At 40.3% G+C, this 27873-nt stretch overlaps 2 protein-coding genes across 3 annotated transcripts in view; both read right to left on the minus strand.

Annotated features, from left to right (window-relative positions):
- Nucleotides 1-1390: 1390 nt before the first annotated feature.
- Nucleotides 1391-10240, minus strand: LOC125766586 (NCK-interacting protein with SH3 domain). The gene is made up of 9 exons (XM_049432744.1): nt 9864-10240; nt 9270-9793; nt 8915-9099; nt 7725-7874; nt 7352-7448; nt 5907-7292; nt 4550-4771; nt 4307-4479; nt 1391-4227 (listed from the first exon to the last, which is right to left on the minus strand). The coding sequence occupies exons 2-9, from the start codon at nt 9295-9297 to the stop codon at nt 4036-4038; spliced, it is 2433 nt and encodes an 810-aa protein (XP_049288701.1). The 5' UTR covers nt 9298-9793; nt 9864-10240; the 3' UTR covers nt 1391-4035.
- A 336-nt stretch (nt 10241-10576) lies between these two features.
- The window catches only part of LOC125766591 (netrin-A-like), a 61851-nt gene continuing 44554 nt past the window's right edge, over nt 10577-27873 (minus strand). Inside the window, exons 3-7 of one of the 2 annotated variants that reach the window (XM_049432759.1) lie at nt 25543-25692; nt 25345-25470; nt 14896-14961; nt 12493-12802; nt 10577-12417 (exon numbers count right to left, since the gene is read on the minus strand). In XM_049432759.1, coding sequence (XP_049288716.1) covers nt 12273-12417; nt 12493-12802; nt 14896-14961; nt 25345-25470; nt 25543-25692 — 797 coding nt within the window. In that variant the 3' untranslated portion in view covers nt 10577-12272. Of the gene's footprint in view, nt 12418-12492; nt 12803-14895; nt 14962-25340; nt 25471-25542; nt 25693-27873 lie in introns of both variants that reach the window. The other variant, XM_049432769.1, reaches the window with a different exon arrangement.

The following is a 27873-nucleotide window of genomic DNA, read 5'->3' on the forward strand; positions in this document are numbered from 1 at the left end:
AACGGCAAACCTTAGCCATTGCAGGGACACAAGCTTACAATTTCATGTAAAGATTGTTGATATAAAGCATAATATTTCAAATTAAAATTTGATGAAATACATCACACAAATTGAATTAAATAACGGATAAGTTACGAGAGATAGAGTTAAATTCACTTCTTTCTTCCTTCCTCACACACACACAAACACAAAACAAACACAAATAAGCTCACAGAAAACAGTAACAAAATCATATGCTTTCCTGATTTGAAAATACATTGTAATAAATGTTATTGTTTCAATCTGATTCAGATTCATGAATCTGAACGATTGAATCATTCATCCTGATTCATCCTGATTGAATCATGAATCCTTCGAGTTTCGGAACAGCCCGATTATTTGTGTGGTTGCCCCCCTCCACCTCCCGGTCAGCTCTTTTGGAATAAGTCCTACCCCCTCCCCTGTCATTCCATTTCATTTAAGAATGTTGACAGCGAATCATTACGGATTCATGAGTCTTTTTGGAATCATTTGAATTTATGAAAATTGATTAATATTTTGGGAGTTGGCTCATGATTCGAATGACTCTTCACTGAAGATTCATAAGAATGACTCTTCATTGAAGATTCATATGAGTGACTCTTCACTGAAGATTCATATGAATGACTCTTCACAAAAGATTCATATGAATGACTCTTCACTGTCAAGATTCATATGAATGATTCTTCATTGAAGATTCATAAGAATGCCTCTTCACTGCCAAGATTCATATGAATGACTCTTTTCAAAAGATTCAATTGAATGACTCTTTTCAAAAGATTCATATAAATGACTCTTCACTGAAGATTCATATGAATGATTCTTTTCAAAAGATTCAATAAGCACAACACTAATTACTACCATAAAGCACATTGTGTGTTCTAACACTTGGAAAAATAATATGTTAAAAGTTATTGTTTTCATTAAATGAAATGATAGAAATATACATTCGATCGTAACATGTAGACAGCGTCCGAACGAAAAGCTGCCGAGTACTGTAAGAAAGCGTTGGAATCAGATGAAACCAATAGAACGTTTGGAATGCATTTTGGAGCGGTTGGAAGCGAAGCACAAAAAGTACTTATAACAGTTCAATAAATAACAATCATTCGCAGCTTCCGACATTATAAGAGCTTACCATTAAAATGTTGAAACCACAAGCTGCGCGAATTGATGTGGATTTGATTAAACTTCAGTTACTTGTTTTTTGTGAATATTGATTTGGTATCTGTTTTTAAGTAATATTAACCAATCAATTTGAAATAAAAAACGAATTAATCATTTTATCCAAAATGCGCAGGATGAAAAAGTATAAAACCGTCTACTAAAACATTACAGTTGTTTCGGAGTATATAAATAAACAAACAAAGCGTTTAAAGTAACAGTTCTTTAACTTTCATTTAAAAGTGTTTCGATTTTTTAGGATTCATTGCAAATTTTGGTTTGATTCATTCTGTTGGTATTTGCGTATCGTACCATATTGAACACTGCACGCACTACTACTTTGGAGTACTTGTTGTTTTTTTTTTTTGTTTTTGTCACTACGGAACATGGTTTTGTTTGGTTTTCATTAGGAGCAAAAATTTCTTTTCTGGTTTTTTTCTTCTTCTTCATTTGGCATCTCGTTATGGGAGGTTTTATCGATCAAATGCACTATAAGCGAGTTACCGTAATTTGATCTTAACTTAAACTGCTTTATAATGCTAATAAAACAAACAATTTATTATTATTAAGAGCAGGTGTTTTGTGTTATCGGTATTTTTAACGTCATTTTAAATTTTAGAATATTTTTTTGAACTGGTGTTTGTAACCACATTCTTGGTTTGTCTGTGTGTGTTTTTTGCTGCACACTATTTTGTGTTTTTTTTCTTCTTCTGTGTTTGGTTTACTTCGTTGCGCTCTGTATCGGAACATTACGTTGGTATAAGTTGTTTGTTTTTTTTTTATTGTTAAAGAACAATTCTTTTTAAACAGTTTATTGGAAAGATCGTTTAAAAAAGAAAGAGCGTGTGAATATTTTGTGAACCAGTTACTGTCTTTGGAATAATAACGTAAAGCTATAATAAATTATTAATATAATATTGGCACTGTATTTATAATTATGACTTTTTCTTTTGCACTCTCTTTACGATCGTAAAGGACGGGTTTTATGACGATCTATTTTATGTATTTTATAGCACGCATGGAGTAAAATAAATTACGCATGTTTTGTGAAATGAAATTTGTGTGGAATATGCGATATAAATCTAATGTAGTAGGCCTTTCAGCAACATTAAAAAGAAAGAGAGATAAAAGCTGTTTTGAGTGCTTCCATTTGAATTAAATTACATTCATAATTCGAAACTTTATCGCATCGAACGATAAAGTAAGTTGTAAAATTTAATCTTTGTAACCCGTCTCCCTATCGCACGCTGCTGTGTGTTCCGATACAGAGTGATAAAATCTTAAAATTGCTATTTATAGTTATGTAAAGCTAAACATAACCTGCTTCAAATGCCATGTGAGTATTTGCAAATAATTTTACGCACAGTTGCGTACGACCAACAGGTAAATATGAAACTTAATAACACCCTGCGTCGCGGCAACATTTGTTTGTGTGTGTGTGTGTTTTTTTAAAGGCCAACAAGAAAGAGCCCACAGAAGGAGGACTTTGCGCGAAAAAGATGAACTCCAATTTAACGCAATTTTTGGCGTTTCTTTTCCCCCCGTCAAAAAGATTTTTATCTTGATCGTCCAACCCCCTTTGTTCGACCTGCGGTAAGATTATTATTCTAATAATCATTTTAAACGTACCATGCCTATCATATATAGTGGACTCTCGAAACAGGTAAAATTTAACAAACAAAAAAAAAAACATTATTACATTTGTTGTATCGATTTTTTAGGTTTTTTTTGCCCCTTCTTTGCTTTTGTTTGCAACATTTACCACTGGATTGGTTTTTATAAAATGCCTATGTATGCCTATTAACATAAAAACCTCTTCTTTACTTTGACGTTTAACTTCATTTTTTGTTTGTTCGTGCTTACCGTGCATTCGATTGCAGTTTCTGTAATATTATATTAGCTCGCACGTAGCACACATTTACGTTAACAATATCGCATTGAGCTAGAGAGGAATATCTTATGATATATTTTTGTTTTTTTGTGTGTAATCGGTATCAATAAATCGTTTAAATGTAGTATCGTGCTTTGTTTTTTGTTACCGTTACGGATCGTAACGCATTCGAGACGTTACGCAAACACACAGAGCAACACAGTCATGGTAAAGCTCCGACAGACAACGGCTACCAGCCTAGGCATACATTCTATGAACAAAATAAAAAGCTATCAACAGTTCAATATCTGTGCATTTTTTGTTTTTGTTTTTTTTGAAAAAAGCAAATCACTACTGGTACAATCTGACCTTAACGTTCACCCGGGTGCAGGTTTGGAACATTTACACTTCATCGATTCAACAAAACTTGCTTTCATCCGTTTCAATTACTTAGCTAAAAACGTTACATTATTCAATAAATTGTTAATGCATATTTGATACGACCACAAACTTTTGAAACATTTTGATCGTTTGTTTGTTTTTTGTTGTTGCAAGAACACAAACTGTTCTTTTTGATAAACTGCAAAAACGAAAAACACATGTCTGTAAGCGTTTAACGATTTTTAACGACGTTTTTTCTTCTTCTGACAGCTCTGTTTTTCATTGCAGTTTTGTTGGTTTGTATGTATGTAGAGCGCAAACAGTAACAGTTATTTCGCTTTTACAAACACTCAAAAAGGGGATGAGAAAAAGGGTGGAGGACAGGGGGACGTGTGTTTCACTTGACTAGCATAACAGGAAGGGATAATTAAACTGTAAATCTGGCTTTCCATCATATCGCCATCTTGCCCTTCAAACAGTGTCTTCAACGCATCTTAACTTCCGTAACGCATTCCACTAAAATGGCGGGGAATTTTTTGCATCTTTCCGCTTACACAATAATATCGCACGATAATGGAGCAAACAATGGAGGTGCTAGCAGTTCATGCTTTGAAAATTTGTGGAAATTCGTTCGCTATTTCGCGCACGATCTGCTGATCGCTGGCACTGCATTCCGTCTCTTCGCAGAAGATACGGGTGAAGATCTTCATCAGGTCCTGCTTTCGATGCTGGTGCTCCGGATAGTTGGTGTTGCGGAGGATTTTTCTGCACAGCTCCAGGTACCATTTGCGAATCTGCCGAATAGTAGAGAAGAAACGTTTGTAAGTACGCTGTTACGAAGCGACACAATATGTGCCAAACGAGCGAAATTACCGGTTCGCCTGCAGACAAATCGGACAGCTGCCGTACGAGAATATCGATTAACACCTTGTTATCGTTAGTGTAGAAAATCGAAGCCGTCTCCGGTCGGCTAAACAGATCGACCAACATTTTTAGCACCGGATTAATGTTCATCGGTGTGTGCTTTAATGTGTGTACCGGATCCTCTAAAAGGTGAGTTCGAATCGTTAGTGTCGAAAATGATTGTTATCGGTAGCAAAAAACATTCGCATTTACCTTCACGGTTGATCAGCAGCAATATTTTCTCGGTAAACGTTTTTGCCGTCTTGAACTGTTCCATCGCTTCCAGTACGACGTTTTCGGCGAAATTTTCAAACTGCAAATTGAACGACAGTATCAGGTTGATCATAATGTCCGGCAGCATCTCCTGCACGTCCGTTTCCGGCGGTGTTTCGATAATGTTTAGCAGAAAGATAATAAAATCTGCCCGTAAATGATCTGAAAGTAGATTTCATTTCATTGTATATTAGTATTACAATTTATATAACAGCACAATGTGTAATATGTTACAGCACAACACTCTGAATGAATCTTTAATAACAAATCTTTCATGAATGAATCGACTTTTAAAAAAACCATGAATCTCTGAATGTTTATAAATCTTTGAAGATTCCGATTAGCAAGCGTCAGGATGTTTTCTTAAACTATTTTTAATATTTTTAGATACTGAAACAAGATCTTCTTTTTCTTCTTCTTTTTGGCGTAACGACCTCTGAGGTCATTGTCGACCATTTCTGCCTTACGAGACTTATTTTTCCCGCGTAGCTGGATAGTCAGTCCTTGCTACGGGGGGTGGTCCGGATGGGATTTGAACCCGGTCCTGTCGTGTGGACGGGCGCCGGTTATCACATACACCACCGGGCGGGCCCGGTTAGCAATGATCCTAGTTAATAATATCAGGAGAATGGTTTTACCTTCTTCACAAATCTCCTAGCTGTCGACATTTGGTTTTTTATGTAAAAAATATAAATATAAATTATATTTTTTTTATAAAATACAAATTAAAACAAATTAATATAAATACATCTTCCATACATTCCAGGGGCGGCCCGATGGTGCATGTGATAAACGGCGCCAGTCCACACGGCCGGACCGGGTTCAAATCCCATCCGGACCGTCCCCCCGTAGCAAGGACTGACTATCCGGCTACGTGGTAAAAATAAGTCTAGTAAGCCAGAAATGGCCGGCGTGACCTGTAAGGTCGTTAAAAGCCAAGAAGAGAGAAGAGACATCTTCCATTATGCTTTCACACAGAATAAAATTCTTGTGTGTTATTGCATTCTTAAATTCTTGAATATCTCACGATTCATGAATCTTCCTAAAAGAGATTCAAAGTGATTCGTTTGGTTTAAAGATTCATTCAGATTTAGCTAACACAACAATAGTTGAAGCTGGATTGGTTGATTGAGATTCTTGAACGTTTTTTTGATTGAAGATTTTGTTTGCATTGATAGTTTGATCGATGATTCTTATATCAGTTGAAGGATGATTGCAGCTGTCAGAAGATCTGATTCTTTTTTTGTCATCAAACTCGTCTAAAAATAAAAAAAAAGATAAATAAATGTTGCTCTACCTTGCTGATTAATTGGCATCCGGCGGCCGATCGAGAAGATGATAATAAGCATATTCGCCAGCTCTTGCAGCTTCTCGATGTTGCGCGAATTCGACACCATATCCTGGACTAGCTCGAGCGGTAAAACCGAACCGAGCAGTATGTCAACCGTGGTATAGTCGAGATGGCACATCGCCCGGAATGCTGCCAGCAGCAGCTTCCGGATGGACCAGCGTGTCTCCATCTGGTAGTACAGCACAAGGTTGATGATGCTCTGGTACTGATCGCAGGCCATCTCGCTGCGGCAGATCTTCGGATCAGCATCCGTCAGTATGCGGATCAGCTCGGTCAGATACTGGCTAATGTCTGCCTCATCCTCGTGCAGCATCCACGTACGCTGCTCGGAATCATTCTTGCAGTCCGACAGCTCGGCAAAGATCAACCGCAGCCGGTGTGCGTCGTGCGTTTTGCCGAGCAACGCATCGGACACGTCAAACGGTGCCGCCAGATGGACCGCAACCGGTTCGAGATGTCGTACGACTGCCGGTGGTAGTAACACCTCCAGCTCGCTCAACACAACACGCAGCGCAACGCACGACAGCTCGTGGCTAAGGTTCGTACTCTTGCGTATTGCGTCCACAATTTGGTACACCTCCGATGCATCCACCTTGGCCGGTGGTTGTTTTCCGAGATCTTCCGCCGGTTCTGCATCATCCCCGGTAGCGACACTGCTTTCACCACATTCCGCACCCGAACCAGCCTCCCGCTCCGTATCGCTAGCGAGTGTACCATCGTCACCGGCCCCCGGTACCACCACCGCTACACCACCGTCATCCGTACCGTTTGTAACGCCCGCCTCATCGCCGTCCCCGTTACCATGCGGTTCCTTCATCACCGAGCACGGTTGCGGTTCATTCTCGCTTACCGTCACATCATCGTTGTTGGTCGTTTCCAGCTCGTTCAGCTCGTGATCGGTTTGATTTTCCGCCTCGGTTGGCGGCGCCGTACCGGATGCGGACGGTTCCTCACCCGGCGCGGCCCGATCGTCGATGCGTGAGATGGCCGTTATTTCGTCGCTCGTCGTCGTAAGCGTACCCGTCGTCGCTGTATTGTTGCTCGTCGGTTCCGTCTGTTCCGACGATACGGACGACAGTTCGGACAGGGTGCTGCTCGGTTCCTGCGCCGAACTGCCGGCTGCCGCCACCGGTGTTTGCGGTTCGTCCGGTTGCGAAACTTTCATCGCCAGCATGCCCGTGCTGGGACTTTCCTGAATAAATTGCGGTGGCACCGCTGCCTGTGCCCCAACAGCGGGACTAGATTTCGATTTCTTTGCCGTCGTTTGGTGCTGTTCTGCTGGTACCGGTGGTGAGTGTCGCTGTGGACCATTCTTTATCTGTGCGCTGCGATCTGTGAAACAAAGGGTAAATTATTAAAAAGAAAAAAAGTTGTTTTATAGTTATAAATACCTCCACTGTGACCGCTGGTACCATCGTGCTGTTTGAGGTGACCATTGCTCATTTTGATCGGTGATGGCGGTTCGGATTCGCTATCAGACAGTTCATACTAGCAACGTGTACGTACGTATCGGAAAGAAAAAAAATCGGGTAACAAGCGCAAATGAATAAAAATAAACACTATTAAGGTTAAACAGCAGGAAATGACACATTCTTCAAACAGCCGCCAGGAACATTCCCTGCGCAGCATGGAAGCAAAAAAATTGTCACTTTTCTGTGCGACTGGGACCGTGGCCAAATAGGTCAAAGTGTACGTCGACGTCTGCTTTTTGACAAAAAAAAAGAGAAAAATGGTAGGTCTGTGTTTTCCCACCCCCACCCATACCTTCAGCAGCTTTTCCAGCATTCGCTTTTTCTCGACCAACCGGCTGATCAGTTCCTCCCGGCCGATGATACCATTTATTTCCTTCTCCGTCGAAAGCCGTAACGATTCTATGCTCGATTCCAGGAAACCATTTAGAAAGAGTGGATTCACCTGTTATGATAATGATGGAAATGAAGAAATAGAAGAAGAAAAGACATTATTATGTATTAAATCAAATGAAACTGTATTACCATAGAAATGAATTACCGTTGGATTTTTTTTTTGTTTATGTTAAATCGACAAACGAAGATGCGAACTGATGAAGAAAACAATAAACAAATTGTGAAAAGAATATGTTGTAATAAAAACGAATCACGAATATTTGTTTTTTTTTTACTGTTTACGTACAATGATTTTAAAAGTTGTTTATTTCTTATAAACACAAATTAACTGTCACATTTGACATATAAATAATTTTAAATAATTAAAAAATAAGTACGAAATTTTTTTTTTGTCATAAAAGAAAAAAACATTGTTTGTGTAAAGCGATAAACACAGACGACTATTTATCCAACAAAGCAAGACGATCCAAACAGGACGTGTATTCAGGTTTTCACATCATTTAAAATTACCACACAACAGAAAAAGGATCATAAAAGAGAGATAGAGATACAGTACCGGGGGGAGGGGGGTTAAGGAAGAAAAAACCCAACATTTAAACAAAAATAAATGCAACAAACTTTAATCATCACTCGGTCAGTTGGGTTCGCGATGCGAGTGATGGTTGGGGTCGGGCACACGTAAATGGATGATAGCAAACAAGCGAGCAGAGATCCCACTTTCAGTGAAAAGAAGAGCTTATGTGTAATGCATGCTGTATTGATTTTCTCTTCACACACACGCTGGGTACAGAGGGGGGCACACACGGGGGCCTGATGAGGCATAAGGCTTCCTTGTTTATTAGTTGCGCCTTGTGTTCTAATCTTTAGTGCAGTATCCTCTTCATTCGCAAACATGCCCCCCCCCCCCACCCGTTATACACCCACTTCCCATCACCGGAACATTGGCGTGTAATATCTACTGGAAGCGGAACTCTTCTCCCGTTTTTTTTTCTGGGTTCGTTTCATCAGGAGCGCGCGCGCTATATCTTCATCAAAACATCGGATTGAATTTTGCCTACTCAGCGTAATATAGTGGCTTTTCCCCCTTACCTTCAGCTTCATCACGTAGTTTGACGGGACAAATCCGATGTTACCCTTCATGCTGACCACCTGCCACCAGTTCCGCTGCCGGGCGCTCGTCTGATGCAGTATGAAGTATTCGCCCTCGTCGAAGCTGATCGTCTTGGGATAAACGGCGGTGAAGTCGTACAGTGCTTTCAGCATTTCAAAGGACTCTTCACAGGAAACGCGGGTGTGTGGGAGATGATGACGATATGGAGCAACAACAAAAAAATGGAAACAAATATTTAATATGCTTTAAAACAATCTGAATTCGTTGTAATGTTTCGCTTAGGTGCCACACCGCAAAAACAAACTATTTTTTTGGGTAAAAAAGATTGCTTACCAGCATCCTGCGACATACTGTCTACCATGTTTGCCTTCTTACTGCTGCACACACTATAGACAGAAGCACACAAAAAAACACCCAGTTCGCGCGGACCTTCTCGACCAGGGAGTTGATTGAATTGATATTTTATGTTTCGCTCTTTTCGGCGGTGGCTGCACAAGCGAGAAGGTCGGATGGGCCAACTCCGTCCTGCTGGGGGTTTCGTTTGTGCGGTAGAAATCGCGTTGCGTAAAATTCCACGACAAACTCTGGTCCTGCCCGTGGTTTGGCTGGTTTTGCACGGTGGGGCAACCTTAACTCATCTGGATTGCTGGATCTGTGTGGTTTGACGGTACCGTCCGTTCTTACGTGTGCTGCTGCTTATGCTTCTCCAGGGAGATTAATGTGCGTATTTTTATGCATTCCAGCATCCAACACCACCAACACTAGCACAAAAAAACCCAAAGATCCCTGCCCTTTACGCCTTTTTTTTGTCTGCACTCGGAAGGATAGTACGGAGAGGAATGCTGGTTTCGGTTTTGCTGTGATGAGGATGAGGAACGTGAGATTAAATCGAAACAGAGTTCGCAATCGATTGATAAAAATACGCACAATTTCGTCGGCAGGGTGGTGGTTGGTCAGGGAACTGGATAGGTGATAGCAGAGTTTGTTTTGTTTTTGTCACTTGTCACTTGTCACCCTTGCATTTGTGTCTTCACGAGCTGCAAACGAGCGACAGAGCAAATACGCATCCGATACGATTCGACGCACAATCTGCACTTTTTTGCGACTGTTTAAATTTTACGCACAACCGACAAGCGCGCAAGGAGGGAAGATTCTCTTCTCACAAACCCCCGGAATGTTTCTTTGACAGCTGATGTGAGGAAAAATGGGAAAAACATTATTTGACAGTTGAATCGCAATCGCCCTTCGTAATGAAACCGTGGTCTCTGTGGTTCGTTGTAAGCTTTTGGAAAACTACGGCAGATGGAGCTGTTCCACACCCTGTCGAAAGGGGTTGAAATGTAACATTTACATTATGGTTTGTGTCTATGCACTTACAACGCGTGGTTGCTGATAAAAGAGGTAATTTTTATTTAAATATCTATTTTTAGAAAACAATATTTGGATACGGATTATATATTTAATGAAAATTCCCCAAAACAAAAGCATAGAAAATTACTTCTTTAAAATCAGGTTGTGATATCGATTCACAGGTTTGTGTCTTTGAAAATTCAGCATGGCACCACGTGATTAAAATTTCAAAATTTAACTGTCAAAATCAATAAATTTAACTGTCAAAATCTATCTGAGTTGAACTCTAATTAAGTTGGTTTGTTTTTCTTTAGTAATCAAAATTTTATTTCATCTTTTACGTTGAGTTTTGTTTCTCAATACTCCATCGTACAGTAAACGTGTCGCGTTATATATTTCGCTGTTGTGTGACGTTTAACACAATACAAACTGTGTAGGTTTTCCATGTTTAAATGTAGTAAAAGTTATGTTATTTAATGTATACACTGTGACAAGCAGAAAAGAAAAATCGTTTATCGTATTGTAACGCTTCACATTAAACCTAGTGGTGCGTTCGCGTCCATTCACCTACACATTAATCTGGATTCTATACATATAAAACAGAGGCATGTGAAATGTACAAAGAGTTTGAAAGGTTGCTACACGCGGCGGAACTCCACTTGTGGGCTGGTTGATATAGTTCTAACATGACATGATATATAGCCCTCCAAATATAAGGGCTTCCCGACAATGGTTTTTGCCTGACGGTTCTAGTGATTGAAAATGGAATTCTTAATCTACAAGTTCGACTCATCCGTTCGGAACCTTCACATTACGTTTAGTGTTTATACGCTTCTTAAGTAGATAATATTGGGGAGTAATACAGGAATCCGAATGGAAGTGCCTCCTTCTGAGCCAATCGTGGCTGGTTTAAAACAAAATGTAATGATTTATGTTTGTCAAACATGCTTACACTCCCTACCGTTTATTTTGGTAGTTAACGTATAGTTGTTAACTTGATTCTGTATAACTTTTCACAGAACATTATTGGAAAGCTTCGTTACAATCGATAAAGCAAAATATTACAGCAGCTATTTTGAGATAAACGAACACTTCATCGTTGTTAAAATATTGTTGCATGTGTGTGTGTTTTTTTTTATAAACTTGCGATCGAACGATGCTATTACGCTTATGTATTTGTACAAGACGAATCATCGTTGTTTGAATTTGGGGAGAACTGGTTTGATCTTTTTAAGAACTATCTAACGAAGGTGGTTGAAATGGTTCCAAACGTCTTATTTAATGGTATGCAATGTTCTTCTGTTCTAGCGTTAAAAAAAACGGTTTAAAAAAACAAAAACGTCAATTCTATAATAAATAGTCCTTCTTAGTCTCACCACCTAAAGGTATGCAATACGCAGTACAAAATCATATTTATAGCTTTGCTTTACCTTGTTTTGTCATAAACAAGACTGTCTTCAGTTAGAGAATGTTTGAAGATGTTGTTTCCATTGATTTATGTTCCATTTCAACAACAATCGGATTGTTAGTTTGTGTCTCCCTCAACTACCAAATGTATTGTACTGACGATTGAGCAGGAATTATGCTACAATGTATAAGAAAGTACAAATGCAACGCAGCTTACAGTATTGAAAATAGCATAGAGTATTGCGCTAATAAAGGTCTTTCCAAGACAAAAAATCCCAATCGCACAAAGTTCGTTTCGTGCTTGGAATCGTACTACGAAACTAACTATAGCGCATTACTAGCATAGCAGAAATAAATCAATTTTCCAACGACCTCCTGGAGAAGAATACTAACTAGTGTCCCAACAGGAATAGTACGGAACTTGCAGTATCTCCAATAAAACCGTTCGCACGTCTGAGAAAATAAGTTACGGCCATCCTTTCCGGGAGCAATGTTGATACGTATCGTGTACAGGGCATAGAAGTACGGGCTTTGGATTCACTTTGGGCATTTGGGGGTTTATCACACCGATGTGTCCAATCAGTGGCAGGTCCGGTCGGCCTGTCGCTGGAACTTTCTCAATCGCCGATGCCACTCATCGCGCCACTCGATAAGTATGGAGCGAGGTCCAACGCCCAGCATCCCCGTTGGTCCCTCCGAATCGTTGCCCAGGATAAGATAGGATCTGGAAATGGGAGTTATAAAAATCTTGATTACTTCGGCTCTTGCTGGTGCAGTTTGCTAGCAGAGTAGCATCTACCTATGTACTTTGAGCTTTGGACATCGACAGTCCAGATCGTGTGCGCTGACGATGTACGGTACGTCCGACCATTTCGACGCTTTGGCCAGCGGGCTGACGGGATTGCGGCTTCGCTTGAACACCTTTTGCACGCTTAGACGGAACTGGACCACGGCGTCCTCTGGTGGTGAGCTTCGGTATCGCTGCGACTGTGGTTGGTACGGTTGCTGGTACGGGTGTTGGTTGTGGCCGATGTTGCCGCTGCCGGTGCTGCCTTTCGTGATTCCGTTGTCGGGTTTCGTGTCCTTTCCGATCACTTTGGCCATTATTGCTGGAAGAGTGGAATCAATGACGTGCTTAGACTTGATCTTAGATCTTCAATGCAAACGTACTGCAGAATTATACATGCAGTTAAATCTTTGACATCCAGCAAGCGATCACCGCGGGTGAAGAATTATACAACCATTTGTCACTTCCCGGTTTATTTTCCATATTATGCCTGCGTGCATTTGATCACATTCCGAAGCTTCCTCTTGCTGATGCATTTAGCGTACGCACAACGCGTGCATACGCTGGTGGGAATGGTACTCACGATGGCTTATTTATATGTTTAAGCTGCTTACGAGATTTCGGCCGAGATAGGGCCTGCTCGTAGCAGGCGCCACCATTAGGACATTTATCGTTCAAGATAGTGCAGCGAAGCAATTAGTGTAAACGGCACCGATACGATATGAAAATCAATCGCGATGTGTACGGGCGTGATTTCTGCCTGCTAAAAGCTTTCGTAAAGCAAGTGCACAGTTTTATTAATGTGGCTGGACGGTTGCTGGTAGCTTTAGCTTTCCATAAGAGAAAAGTTGTTTTTATTACACATGGCGTTTTACGACGGGCAAGAGACATTAAACTGCTTGGACCAGTAAATTATAGCGTCGGGTTGGGCTAGGGTACATGTATAACAGTTTGGAGTTTACAGCCCAAAAGAAGGGAGTTGAGATGGAGATGGACTTTTGATTTGTGAATACTTGGAATATGGCTTTTTTTTACCTTAGAATTATTAAAAAAAAGAAATTATTTATTTTATTTTTTAAATATCAAGCCGAGGGAATTGCCAAGGACACTCTTAAATATCATCCGAGTACGCTTCCTACCAACACAAAAAACCATAGTCTTTAGCAAAATTTCAAGGCAAAAAATTCTTTGGACTAATTATTTGTTGTAGTTTCTATCTGTGAAGGATTTTAAAACTAAAAACAATATGTAATGGAAACCTTCCTATATTTGCATTTAATTAGATCTTACAAGAGCCTCCAAGAAATAGTTCGGTATAGATGGGCTAGAACTTGAGTGTTTCTTTCGTATTTGGAGTAGATCTTGAAGAAAATTCAAGGATTTTGAAATTGATTAAATAAACTCTTGGAGTTTCACAAAGCGAGGTTTGGCTTGGTCGAAGAGCTTGAAACTCAAAAAAACTGGGTATTTTTTAGACATCTTCAAAGCTCATTGTGAAGTCATTGTTACAGGAGAAATCTTGCCTCAGAGTTACTCCAGAGGGACAAGATTTAGAATCGCTATGTGTAACTAAGTATCAAGTCTATTTATTGAGGCATCGTATGAATCAAAGCATTGTTCTTCTTTGTTGGAAGATCCTTACCCCTGGATGCCCTTGACGGTGTAGATGTATTCGTTTATTATTAAAAAAAATCCTACCGGACAAACTATGTCTAATATACATCCCCAACAACACTAGCTACATCCAGCAAGCAAGTCGGAAGCAAAACAAACCTACCACTCTGTAGTTCTGTGCAGTGACCACTACTCTGTTTGCTTTATCTCGCGTAATATTTATGTTTCGTTCACCATCAGCCACTGCCTAGCGGTGCATCAATGTGACATCTTTTGCAAATTGATTTTTCTAATAATCTCGGTACTGAACTAGCCAACTCCAGCACTGGCGCTGTTTGCTTAGTACCGATCCTTCCACAAGATTGCATTTGTTTAGACCGGACAAATATGCGCCTCGCTGAGGGAGTTTTGAGCGTGAGAATAATAGCTCCACTGTGCGAAATGGTGGAAGCAAAATGCAACATCCACATGGTGGCGGTGACCGTCAACGTTTGAACATGCAGATGAAGGTGTTAATGTGAATGTGGGGGGGATATGCATGTGCATGATACATATCGAAGCATGTTTGCACGTTTGGCCGTCAATGTAAACAGTAGATTTCTTCAGCAAAACTTTTACACTATCCGGCTGCCCACTCAATTGACTACTTGTGTTATCTTTTCGCTCAAATGGCCGGGGGAGAAGAGAAAAAAAAGAAAGCTCAAACCCGGGCCCAGGGAAGATTTAAAGAAGCTGTTAAATGTGTATCGTGTTTGCGGTGTTGCAGCAGTACTTATCTACACAGATGTTTAGCACACTTACCGTAATCTCTTTTGCAAAACTTGTTTAGATTTAGCCGCTTTGTGCTGATTTTGCACTTTCCGCACTCTGTAACAAAAATAAAATGGAGAAAAAGAAAAGAAACCGGAAGCAAAAGAGAGAGAGAAAGAAAGAAAAAGAAAGCGTACATGTGTGAAGATAGGAATCGGGATATCAGTAGATCTGGCAAAGGGTGCAATCAGTAGTGCTACGCCGTGTGAAGGAGGTGACGTTTACGATGGGCGATTTCAATGTGGGGAACAAGCAATGTCGAAGCTTCAAGACCATGTTTCGATTTCACTAATGACTAGCTTAATGGTTGACACCCTTTCGTAATGGTACGGGCTCTGAGCGACCTGATCGAAACCTGGTGCCGTTGATGATCAACGCGCTGCATTAGGTTTACACGGTAATGCGGCGTGCCTGGTGTGTCGGCGTTCGTCGACATTATCGGGCAATAATTTATACTTCCTGACGGGTTACAACCCGTCCGGTGAGGTAGATTATAAGGTACGGTGAGTGTGTTAATGGTTTCGGCAGAATAGGCTAGCAATTCACCATTGGGCACAAAGCATCCCGAGTTGAGTTGAATATCTGGAATGTCTGTTGTTGTCGACCGACGGACCGAGAATTCTGTGTCCGAATAGCCACGTTGTGTGGTTATGTTATTTCTGCCAAAAAGTATAATAATTCTCTAACTGCAAGATCCAACTTTTCTGTGTGTGTGTCTAAAAAAATGGATGTAAAACTAACCAAAGTGTTAACAGCGTCAGCAATTCCGTCTCCATGTTCCGGAGATGAATTATCGTAAAGTTTCCCCGTTCCATTTCGGTCGGTTGACCGTTTCTGCTAAAACTTTTGAGGCAATTTGTAAAGGCGTTGACAAACAAGTAATAAAACAAAGCAATCTCAACAATCACACACCGTCCGAACCGAAAAAAAGGATGGTAGATGAGGCTTTTTTGGGGGCAGAGCTGTCTCTCCATCCACCATCCACAGTTGTTGCTGAGTTGACCGTTTTGTGCCGATGATGGGATTCCGCAAAATTCCGGAATTCTGGTGAAGTTCTCGAACGCCACGCCAAACGCCGGTACGCCTTTCCGGGACAATTATGGTTCGGGTGAGTTATCGGTTTTGCATTCCAATTACCAGCAGGACACGTCGCTACGATTATGTGTTGCCGTTGTTATCACACGTTTTATCACCGTTTGGCGGTGTTCGTGTTGTCTCACGTCGAAGTTATTGTCGTGTTCCATCATGTATACGTGATTTATGCAGTTGAACCCGTTTCTTTCCATCGGTGCACGGATTCATGGCACTCAGATTTCGCTAGAAACATTGGGGAAACTGTTTAGGAAGCAGACTCGAGTTTTGGAGCACTTTGGAACGTTTTGGAATGTGAAGAATTTTTAGGACATTTGATTATCTTACCGGGAACTCCATGATGAAACTACGAGAACGATTGGTTTATTAGCAGAGGTTAGTACAGGAATGAAGAGCGATTAGAACAGTCGGAAAAGTTAAGTATTTCCAGTAGCATATCTTGGATTACTACTGAAAATGATTGATATAGATCAGATTGAGATATATAGGATAAGACTGGGGACGGCCTGGTGGAGTATGTGATAAACGGCGTCGTTCTTCTCAGCACGACCAGGGATCAAATCCCATCTGGACCGTTCCCCCGTAGCAAGGACTATCAAGCTATGCGGGAAAAATAAGTCTAAGTAAACCAAAAATGGCCGGCGTGACTTTAGAAGCCGTCCTTAGAAGCCAACAAGAGAGAGAGATAATATTTGATGTCCTCAAGAAAAAAAGATATGTAACAGAACGCATCCTAGATTGACATTCCCGTATCAGTGGCGGATCTTACGGGTAAGGCAGAGTAGCTGGTCGCCTAGGAACCCGCCGGTCAGGGGGTCCTCAACGAACGGAAATGTGTATGAATGTTTTAAGCTGAAGAAAACCTTTCTTCTAGCCACCGCACACCCCCCAAAACGGTGATAAGAGGTCCCCGTTTTCTAACTAATTCATTGCCACATGATCGAACCTGAAAAAATGTTCCTTTTTTATAAATAAAATATTTACCGTATATATTTATACATATGAAAAAAATAATACTATGAAAATTTTATTATTATTTTATTTACATATTTTGTTTAAGAAAAAAAACATTCAAAAAAAAGTTTGTTAAACAAGTAATGTGTACATACATTTAAGTGTTGAACAAATCCCTTTTAAAACGTTTTTTTACTTATCACAAAAATAATGTGTTATTTTATTAAATAATTTAAGAACGGATTTGATGCATAGGAGCAAAGAGTTTTTTTTGTACGCGGCTTTATTAATTGAACTGTCAGTGAGGAGAGAGAGAAGTGTGCGTGAAAGAGTGAAATGCGAAAGATATGATCAGGCGACCGCTTCGGCAATTATCGTTGTGTAGGTGTGGCATGATAACGACGCCGATGAGATGATCACGAGATAAGGAGCAATTGGGATCAGTATCGATCGGACACCACTACGCTTAAGTACTGCGAAAAAGCACGCGGTTCGGGACAGAAAAGGAAGAACATTTTACAAGAGTTTTTTGTCTTTTTGGATGCTAAAAAGAGGATCGAGGATCTTATTTCATTCAAAAGAATGTTTTGTACAACAATTCGCGTGTTGAAATGATCTTAAAAAGTGAATTATTTTACACGTGTTCAAATTGGTGCGTGCGTCGGCTTTGGGTTTGTGGCAGCGTGTGTTCACCGTGTAGAGTGTAAGTGTAAGTGAAAGAGCAATACGACTGCGTAAGCGTAAAATAACCCAAAAAAGCAAATTCAAAAACGATTAATCAAACAAACTATTAAAGAAAGTGTATCAAGGTAGTGATTTTGCCTCTTTATTAACATTTTTTCGGATCAAATTGTATCGTGGTTAAGTGATAAAAAGATTTGCTTCATCCTGCGCTTACCGACGCCGGCAATGGAGATGCTGGCGTCCTCACTACAACATTAACGTTATCATTATGTCAGCGCAGTTTGCTGTACGCTAACGCCGGAGCGTACGTGTGCGAGAGAAAGGAGATGAACAGTGCGTCAGTGCGTGTTACTATGCGTGTACTAAGCTTGTACAATTATTTGCATCTGTGTTGTGCAGTGAATGTTAGCAATGAGGTTGACATAAACGTTTGGTGGTTTTTTTCGTATTCTCCGTGCCAGCTTCGGCTTGTTAATTTTTTTTAAATTTTTATTAGGACGATATAATGACTCATTGAAGTATGATTTGTAATAAAAATTGGTATTAATTAAAAAAACTTTCAGTACGTGTTGTCGAGAGCGGCTCTCGTCATATGTGCAAAAAATAAAATGCAAACGTTTGTTGTTTTTATTTGTTTTTGTAAAAAATGTAAGTGTTATTTTTGGTGGAAAAAAGTGTATATTGTGTAAATTTTTAAAACTCAATGAGCATATTGCTTACTGCGTAAATTAGTGTATTTTAAAATGTGGCCGTTTTAGGCGATTCTGGTGTTTAAATTGTGAAGTGTCTATGTGTCGTTGTGAAAAATAAAAAAAAATGAAAATATTAGTTGGTTTTTAGTGAAAAAAGTTATACCCATTTCATGATAAGCCTTTTGCTTATTACTTAAAATCGTGCAGTGAAAAATGTGGCCATTTTAGTGGCATTTTAAGGCAAGTGTTTTTTGTATTAAATGTGTCAAATCATCTTTAAAGTGTATATGTGTCTTTGTGCACAGGAAATAGGCAAGTGTTAGTTGGTTTTTAATAAAAAACTCCTTTTCTCAATGAGCCTTTAGCTTATTGCTTAAAATCAAATAATGAGGTGGCCATTTTAGGCGAGCGTTTTGTATGAAATGTGGTTAAGCGCATTGAAGTGTATATGTGCCTTTGTGCCTAGAAAAAAGAGCAAGTGTGGGTTAGTTTTTGGTGAAAAAAAGTTATATCCATTTTTTGATGAAACTATTGCTTTTTTGTGTGAAATAATTTAGTGAAAAATGTGGAAATGTCAGGCAAGTGTTTTGTATTATTATTTGTATTAGGAAAAAAATGCGAGTGTTAGTTTTTTTTTGGTGCCAAAAAGCTATCAAACTATCAAACTAGGTAAGTTACTCACATTCAATTGGAAATTTCATATTTTTATTGGAAGCAATTGATTGGACAATTTCTGGCAGTCGTGAGTTTCCCATGAGGGAGCAATGCAATATGTCGTGTATTTTGTGTAAGGTTCAAAAATAAAAAAAAATCCCTCAAAGCTGAAGTAAATTACCCCCCTTCCGGTCAGCTGTTTTGTTCACCTTCCTCCCCTCCTCCCCAATAACTATTCCGCCTAGGACCTCCAAGGAATCCTTGATACGCCACTGCCCCGTAACAAGGACTATCCGCCTACGTTGTAAAAAAAAAAGTTAGAAAAAAATGGCCGCCATGACGATGGATGACGTATAGCCAAGAAGAGACAGAAGGACTTCTTTAATTTTATTCTAATATTTTTTCTACGAAAACACTCAAGATTTCCTCAATAATTCCAGCATCCCTAGGTCTCCATTGTAGAATTGTTTGAATTATATTTATTTATCACACAGTCTTCAATATCAGAAAGAATTTTTTCTCAATTCTTCTAACCCGATAACCTCCATATTCTAACCTAAAATACCCCATTTCCGGTCAGCAGTTTTGATCCTCCTCCTCCCTTCCCCCCAATAACTATTCCACCCCGTAGCAAGGACTCACTATCCGACTACGTCGTAAAAAAAAATCTAGTTAGAAAAAAAATGGCCGCCATGACGATGGATGACGTATAGCCAAGAAGACACAGAAATACTTCTTTAATTTAATTAGAACTTTTTTTCTAAGGAAACACTCAAGATTTCCTCAATAATTCCAGCATCCCTAGCTTTCTACTGTGAAATTTTTTGAAATATTTGTATTTATCACTTACTCTTCAATATGAGAAAGAATTTCTTCTCAATTCTTCTAACCTGCCTGTAGGTTTGAGGTTAGAGGAAAATTATTTCCCATTTACAATATGTGAGTTTCGCATAGTTTCACAAGAATCAACCAATATTAACACCAAGCAAGATTTACAATCTTGACCCTGTTTTCCCGCTGGTGCAAGTGGGGGGAAATTGAAAATATCACACAGTGTGTTCTTTATGCATTCGGGCACGGTCCCATACACGTGATGCTGTACGTACACTTTTCGGTCCAATTTATTCGACCCAACCTGTAGCGCCAAAGGAAACCATGCAGACCACCAGACCCGGGTACAGTGCATCGGGTGGATTAAAATGTAATTATTTCGATTGTCTGTGGTTAAGCATGTACACGGAACCGTTCGGGACTGTGTGACTGGAATGGTAAAGTGCATGCAAAAAAAAAACCTTGCAATTCGAGGGGTAAAGACAACCGTTTTGTGCTGCACAAAAAGCAGTATAGCCTTTATTTTTTTTTTGCCTTCCCAAGCATCCTTTGTACGCATCGGGAACAGGGGCTGGAGCCCGGGATTAACGTTTCAGCCAGTTGGAATGTTTGGTGGAAAATGTTGAAAACAAAAACGTTCGCCGAATACTGGTGTACTACGCTAGTCCCTGGCACTGGTAAGCAGACTAGTGGATGAGGCGAGCAAAATCGTGCAAATGACGTTACCGACGACGACCATAATGCCTCTATTCTCGGCTCAGTGATTCATGCCAATACGGTTTTGGTTGTTATTTCGTTATTTTCACATCCAGACAGACATCCAAAACACATTTGCATTCGTTCGCCGCCGCTGTGTGTTAAACTAATTACTTTTTTCCCAAAACAATAACTACCATGCTGCCGACTGTACCGGCTGGGTATTATTTTACTGTTAAGGTATTTTTTCTTCCTTGCTGTTGTATAGAATTCTCTTTGCCCATTTTGCCGGAATGTTTGCAACTCTCGAGGGGAATGGAGAGATTTAGACGTAAAGTAAATAAATCTGCACTAATATGGTAAGGATTGTTTAAATTACAATTTGCTGTACGTTTTTGGGAATGGTGAGTAGATATGCTAACAGATATTAACTTGCATACACAGATTTTGATTCAATTTGATATTGTCCAGAAAGAGGACCCTAAACTTAAATAAGGCGGAAAGAGGAAAAAATTTTTTTTATAAGAATACCTAATAACTCTGGAATGATAAAACAAAACCTATTCCAATAAGATAGTCTTGAAAATATGTACTATGGTCCGGTAAAAAGAAATACAGTAGAACCTCGATTATCCGGGGGCGGATTAACCGGCGAGCGGATTAACCGTGCGCCGAAAATTGACAGCTGTTGAACCGTGGTGAACATTTATACTGAAGTCAGTTTGGTTAAAATTATTAAAAACGTCACCAAACGATATATTTGAATTGATTTTATTTTACGTTCTAAATTTTAATTGATATTTGATAATAATTTACTTGATCCAGAATCATTTTTGGCATCCAAACGTCTACCATAGTATAATATATAGATTTTATATACGCTTTATCTTGATATATAATCGACCTTGATATTTAAGGGACTATTATCCGTGGAAATCGATTAACCGGCATCAGTCCGGTCCCGCGCACTCCGTATAATCGACGTTCTACTATATTTGAAATAATTTTATTTTAAGTTTAATTTTACGTTTATTGTTATTTTATAATAATTTCCTTGATCCAGAATTATTTTTAGCTTCAAAAGGATCACCATAGTATAGTATATAGATACTATATACGCTTTATCTAGATACAGTGGAGCGCCGATTATCCGGGTACCTTTTATCCGGCTGTCCCATTATCCGTGCAGCTCGGAACTGACTGTTCCGAAGGCGAACTGACATTTAAAATGCAAAACCGATGATGGCAAAAAATAAAAGCTTCAATAGGGAATGATATAATTTGCTCAAATTTGAGTAAATGAAAAAAATTACTTTGCAAAGTGTAAATAAGAAAATTAACATCTAGCTTTATATATAAAAAAGTCCACCCATTTAACACTAAACACTAATATTTATCAATAAGAAGAGTTGTGCCTATTATCCGTGATATTCGCTTATCCGGTAAGGGCTGTGTACCGATGAGCACGGATAACCGGCGCTCCACTATAAAATTATATAAAAGTATAAGTATTTAAGGGACTGACATTTAAGTGACATTTAAGGGACTAATATCCGTGGAAATCGATTAACCGGCATCAATCCGGTCCCTGGGCACCCCGGATAATCGACGTTCTACTGTAATTGTTTCGATATTGCATACATTCAGGCGTAAAGTTTCTTTACAGCGTGAGCAATCCATTTTTTCTACCCCTTTGAATTTTTTTTTTGAAATTTTATTTTTCAACACAAATAGCCGTACAAAAAAAAACCCATTAAGTGACTAACTGTTGCTAATAGATTTTAGTTTAAGCCAGTACGCAGCGAGGTGCCCTCCCCAGGCATCAGCTATCCGGGACGGGAGCATTGGATTTATCTGTCTCGACGCAGAACGCAGCAAAAGCAAAACTGGCTAACTTTAATTTCTCTCGCACTCGCGATGCACTTTTTTAATTAAAACCATGCACCATGCACGGCGTAAGCGGGTGCGAACGCATCGAATGGGATGCGCTTTCGGGTGGTTTGGACGCCCTAAATCAATACGCAACATGTTTCATTCATTAACCGCAGCGTTTTTGCAGCGGTATAAAGTGAAGGTGACGACACGGTACCCGGCCGACCGGCGAAGCTGCAACTTGCATGAGCTCTTCCCCACCTTTTCCACCCTCTCTCTCTCTCTCCTTCACTCTACGCCACAAGTCAGCGCCAAGATGTTCACCAAGAAGGCGCAGTTCCTTGGGTTCGTGTGCTCAGCACAACATTATTAAATCAAAACAGTGCACTGCGGCACTCTTTTGCAGCACTTGGTGCGGAAAGAAGAAGGTGGTACGAAACCGGGGTGGAAGGGTAAGATCATCTTGGCCTGCGCAAACGGTGCGAGTAATCGGTCGTCGACAGTGGGCTAGCGACGATCCAAACCCCGCGAACTGCAGCGTCCTTTATACCGCCACTAGATCGACACATGCGGTTCGCTCGGTTTGGCCGCTGCACGATTATGATAAATCTTCATAATATGCGAAATTACTTCGCCCGTAATGGTGATGTGATAAATTAATGAACGTATGATAAATAGCTGGTGGTCTACGCTGCAGCTGATGGGGTTTTTTTATATATATTATGTTTTTTTCTTTTTTGTTTTCATTCTTCGACTGCTCTCCTTCCTTCTTCGGTACGCGCGGAACGCATACGTTCGGAACGCTCGCGCACTCAAAATGTACGACGGAAGTTGGAGCTAGCCATGTCTTGATTCGTTTTCCGCGCCCTGCACATTACGGAGTGGCCTTGACGCAGCTGCTGCAAATGCATGGCGCAATTGCCTCAAGTGTGAACCATTTGCTAGGTGAACTGCATGACAGGAGCACTTGGTGCTGATGAGCCACTAAAACAGATGTATATTGCTGAGATACATTCTAAGTGGTATTTTAATACAGATAAGTGAAAAATTAATACAAAAAATTGGAAAAATGACAATAAAATTTATAAAACTTGTATTAAAATAAATAACTAATTGGATCAATATAGAAAACATAAAACAAAAACTGTAAAATAGAAATATAAAATAATAAAATGAAAAGAAAGTATGATAAAGGTAAAACAATTAATAATTAGGATACAAAAAAACATATAAAACGATAAAACAACTCATCAAAACTAGATAAAATCAGTTAAAAGCAGCTAAAACACATAAAAAAACGCATGTAACGAAAACTAGCTCACCATCGTCGAGGCAATCAAAGATCGAAATGAGAAGAAATTATGCATTAAAAAAAAAGAAAAGCAACACACACTTCACCCATTACCATATTTATCATTCCCGGCCGCTAGAGGCTAGAGCGGAGTTACACATCCGCTCAAGAAGCCGATACATAATTAAGCGTTGAGTTGTTGAACAAATTGCGTCCTCCTCGGCTAGCCTGCGTGCCGCACCACCATATTCCTGGCAAATGCGTTACGCTTCGCCATCCCTACACGGGAGGCGTTATTTGAAGTGTGATCTTTCACAGTATCGAAGCGAGTGTAACACGTGTTTTCTTTTTTTTCTTCTCTTTCTCCCTTTGGTTTGGTAGGGGTACTTCGTGTAGTTGTGATTTTTTTTTGTTATTTCGTATTCCACTCAGTTCACTTTTCACTTACGCTTTACGCTTCGGAAGCGATAAATTAAACATACGCTTCTTCATCTCTGGTGCGATCGGGGAGTTCATCCCGTTTAAATTAGCTGCGAAAAACAAAACAGGTGACCGCGCGTCGAAGAAGTTGACAGTATGGGCGATGGAGTGGAGTAGTTTTTGGGATCGTTTAGAAGATTGTCATATTCGATATGCCGGTATGTGGTGTTGTGGATCGAGAGACGTTTATGAGTAGTAACTGTCGGAGTGAATTATATTATTAAAGTCTGTAAAATTTTATGAAGATTAGCACAGATAAGTACACCTAAACAGAGTGTATATAGACACCACCGTTATAGCATCTTGGTTGTAGGTGGAAGAACGAACAGCAGGGTATGAGTAAACATTTCGCGTCAATCTGATGATCTGGTGGACATATGTTTTCCGATCCGCTTATGTCCAGTGCACGTGGTATGGGTGTGCGTCTCCAATCATCCTGATTGCTGCTATTAGCTTTATCAGTGGCAACCTACGGAGCAGAATTGTGTCCTCCAGCGTTCGGCATGTCTCATAAGTCAATAGTGACTATCCACCCCGTCCAGGGCATTGGACAGCACCGTGCATCTCACACCTAACTATCCGATGAACCTGGATCCCCGGAAAGGGGCATACTTTCGCGTGCTCATTGATTAATAGACCACACGCTATTGAGATATGTCGGTGAAGATTGATTGCGCTCATTAAAGTGACCGGAGGCTGAAGATATCTCTGTATTTCGTTGCTTCTCCTACTTCTGGAGGTGTATTCCCATGTTCCGGGATATTCCACACGCTTGGCGATCAGCTCGTGATCGGTATTTGTTTGGACATTAATCATACGGGTGTGTTTGGCTACTGGCATGCTGCCAACGGACCGCTACCGTTAACGGAGATCTGGGAATCTTTTAGGCATTCCTGTATACCCGTTTGCTTTGACATGGTTGTTACGTTTTGATGAATAATTCTGTTATCGAATATTGCTCGCTGGGTACCAATTACCGGCCCTTGTACAGATTGATCATAACAAGCTTCTGGAGATATGTTAAAAGCAGTAGTCAGCTCTAGGTACTTCAAAGATTGAGCAAAACTAACAGATGTCTCTAGAGAGACCAGATCACGTGGGAAGACTAAGACATTGCTAGGCACGATGAAGGGGACACGCACGGGATCGGGGACAGGTTAGATGAAGAGTGATGAAAAAGCGGCACTTACTTACCCCGTCCGGCATGCATCCGGTAGGAGGGTGCTTCCGGCTCATGATTTCCACTGCTGACGGCGTACTGGTGATTCTCTTCCGGTGCTGTATTTTGCGAATGTACCATGTTTATGACCCTCGGGATTTCTGGAAGAAGAGGTAAGAATACAGCAAGTGATCTAGGCAATGCCTTAAAAGACGCTTCATGCTGAATCTTACTGATACACGGTGCGATGTGTGAACGACTCTGCTGGTAACCTCTGGCACACCGGTTACAGGTTAGCCCCGTAACGCCATCTTTGCACGGACACTGGCCAGTTGTGTGGTTGCAGGTTTTACCAGACGATCCAATCGGGTGACAGTCACAAGCTGAAATGGAAATAAAGCAATATGTGTGCTATTAACAATTTAATTCGTAGCGTTGTCGCCCGCTATAGCATTCTGAACAATATTGCTCGAATGAGGAGGACTTCATTATTATCTTCTAATGGTAGTTGGGTTCTATAAAAATGGATTTATTGAATGTCCATCATGGATGGATGGGAGATCAAGTTTTTTCTTCTCTCTCTCTCTCCTTCACAAATAGCTGTACACATCTGGTTCCCATACTCGTACCATAAAATACCTCAGATGACCATGTCCAGAAGACCTCAGCAAGAAAACCGCTTACATTGAAGGTGTTGTAAATTCCGAGCGCAATATAATAAAGAACAAAACCAAAGCTAATACATTTATCGGCAAAACCGGCAAACCGGTGTATGTTCGTGCCGAAGGTCTATTAAGTTTTTAACTCGTAGCAAATGGATGCGACACTCTGACCTCCAATCAAGAATAGACGTATATCACGAATGCTCGCCCCAAAAGGGATCGCAACGGCAGAAAACAAAAACAATATATGTATAAAGTTTATTTTTATTTGTTTTCTATGTTAATCTACGAGCATACACATTTGAATTCCACTCCCTAACGAGCCATAACGATAGGCTACCGGAGCTACGCAAACCTCCATCTTGCCCTGTCCGGTGAGTGCCTGTGTGTTTGAGATGGTTCGCTGGCATCTAATAACGAGAACACCCCTCGGAGCATAAATCAGCAGTTTATTGGTTTCTAATACAGATATATCATACCTTAGCCAGGGCACCTTCCCTGACCAACGTGGGTTCTTGTTTAACGCCACGTTGAGAGTAATCGCTTCGTTACTGAGCAAATGGAGTTGCAATATCTCTAGGGGATATGGATTTTTGGGACGACCGGTGTATTGCGTACCTGTTTGCGAAACGATATATAGAGTGCTAACAAAAATTTTCGCACAAATATTCTCTTGTGTATAGAAGTCAATTGGATGTTTGCGAGGGTTTTTCTCTGGTACGGTGTGTTACGGTCACTCTCTAGCTCATAAAGGAACTTACCGGGTACCTTAACATTGGAACAGGACCAATGTGAGCAATAAAACTTTATGAGTTTCCTTGCTGATGATCGGTTGTGCAAAGCTGAGATCCTATCATGCAAAAGGGTGTATGTTTATTGAAGATGACTAGACCTGTTCGATTGCTATTTGGACTGTTTCTTGCAAACTCCAGGCTTAATGGTGTACAAATGATTGAATGTTGCATACATGCAGGCGTTTTACTGTAATATCCTAAAGAATTTGAAGTCTTATGTAAGCAATCAGGACTGAGATAACAAAGATAGAATCAGATGTAAAAGTGCTTCTGAAATGCAACCAGAGTTGCAGCAGTCTTAACTATTGATATAGGAAAAGAAAACCCCAAAATAAAAGAAAACAAACACAGAGCAAACCACCCTCCGTATAGCTCTACATCTTCGTCGAATCGAACTGTTCATCATACAACACATCCTCTCCTGCATCGTATCAACCCTCGCCGTGCCCCTAACCGAATCGTTCCCGAAATTGGCCCCCAGGAATGGATGGAATTTATTGATGTTGAAGATATTCCAGTAATTGGTGTAATTTATCACCTCGTTTCTTTCGTTCAGTCAATTTTGCCCACCCATTTTTGTTTTCTCGTTTGCCTGGTCGTGTCTCGATATCGTACAGTAGACGATGGTGGTAGAATGTGTGATATGTCTGGACCATTCTTTTCATGACCACCCTCGTGATCTGTGCCGTGTGTGTATGTGTGTCCAGCTTTCCGTGCCCCGGTATGGAGGTGGACGTGTAGTACCCGTTGAGAAATATACCAACGTATTTTTTTTTGCCACCCCGAAACGTTGCAACACCCAATCACTCGGCACTTGTAATGATGGTTGTAATAAAAACGATATGAAATATATGTTATCGTTATCGCTGATGCTTTCGCATGCAGTCCACTGTATCCGTTCAGCCGAAAGGAAGAGAAACACAGGTTCGGTGGATTACTTTCTGTCTAAAGTTACGAACCATATAACGAAAGAGGTGTCTGGTTGGTTGGGATGGTTCAGGTTGCCATCACCTGGAAGTTCGTCTGATGTGAAGATGTTGTCCAAAAAAAAAAAAAAAAGGAAAAAGGGTGTCAGTGCATCTCGTTTAGACAGCGAACGGGCGCGACC

This window comes from Anopheles funestus, chromosome X, assembly GCF_943734845.2.
Source record: "Anopheles funestus chromosome X, idAnoFuneDA-416_04, whole genome shotgun sequence".
NCBI lineage: Eukaryota > Metazoa > Arthropoda > Insecta > Diptera > Culicidae > Anopheles > Anopheles funestus.

What these genes read in the sequence shown, in the direction of transcription:
- LOC125766586 (XM_049432744.1), bottom strand. Translation starts at nt 9,297, where the DNA reads ATGGTAGACAGTATGTCGCAGGATGCTG. An exon ending in CAGTATGTCGCAGGATGCTG is followed by an intron (nt 9,100 to 9,269) that starts GTAAGCAATCTT and finishes TTTCCTGTGAAG; the next exon opens with AGTCCTTTGAAATGCTGAAA. An exon ending in TACCAGCGGTCACAGTGGAG is followed by an intron (nt 7,293 to 7,351) that starts GTATTTATAACT and finishes TTTGTTTCACAG; the next exon opens with ATCGCAGCGCACAGATAAAG.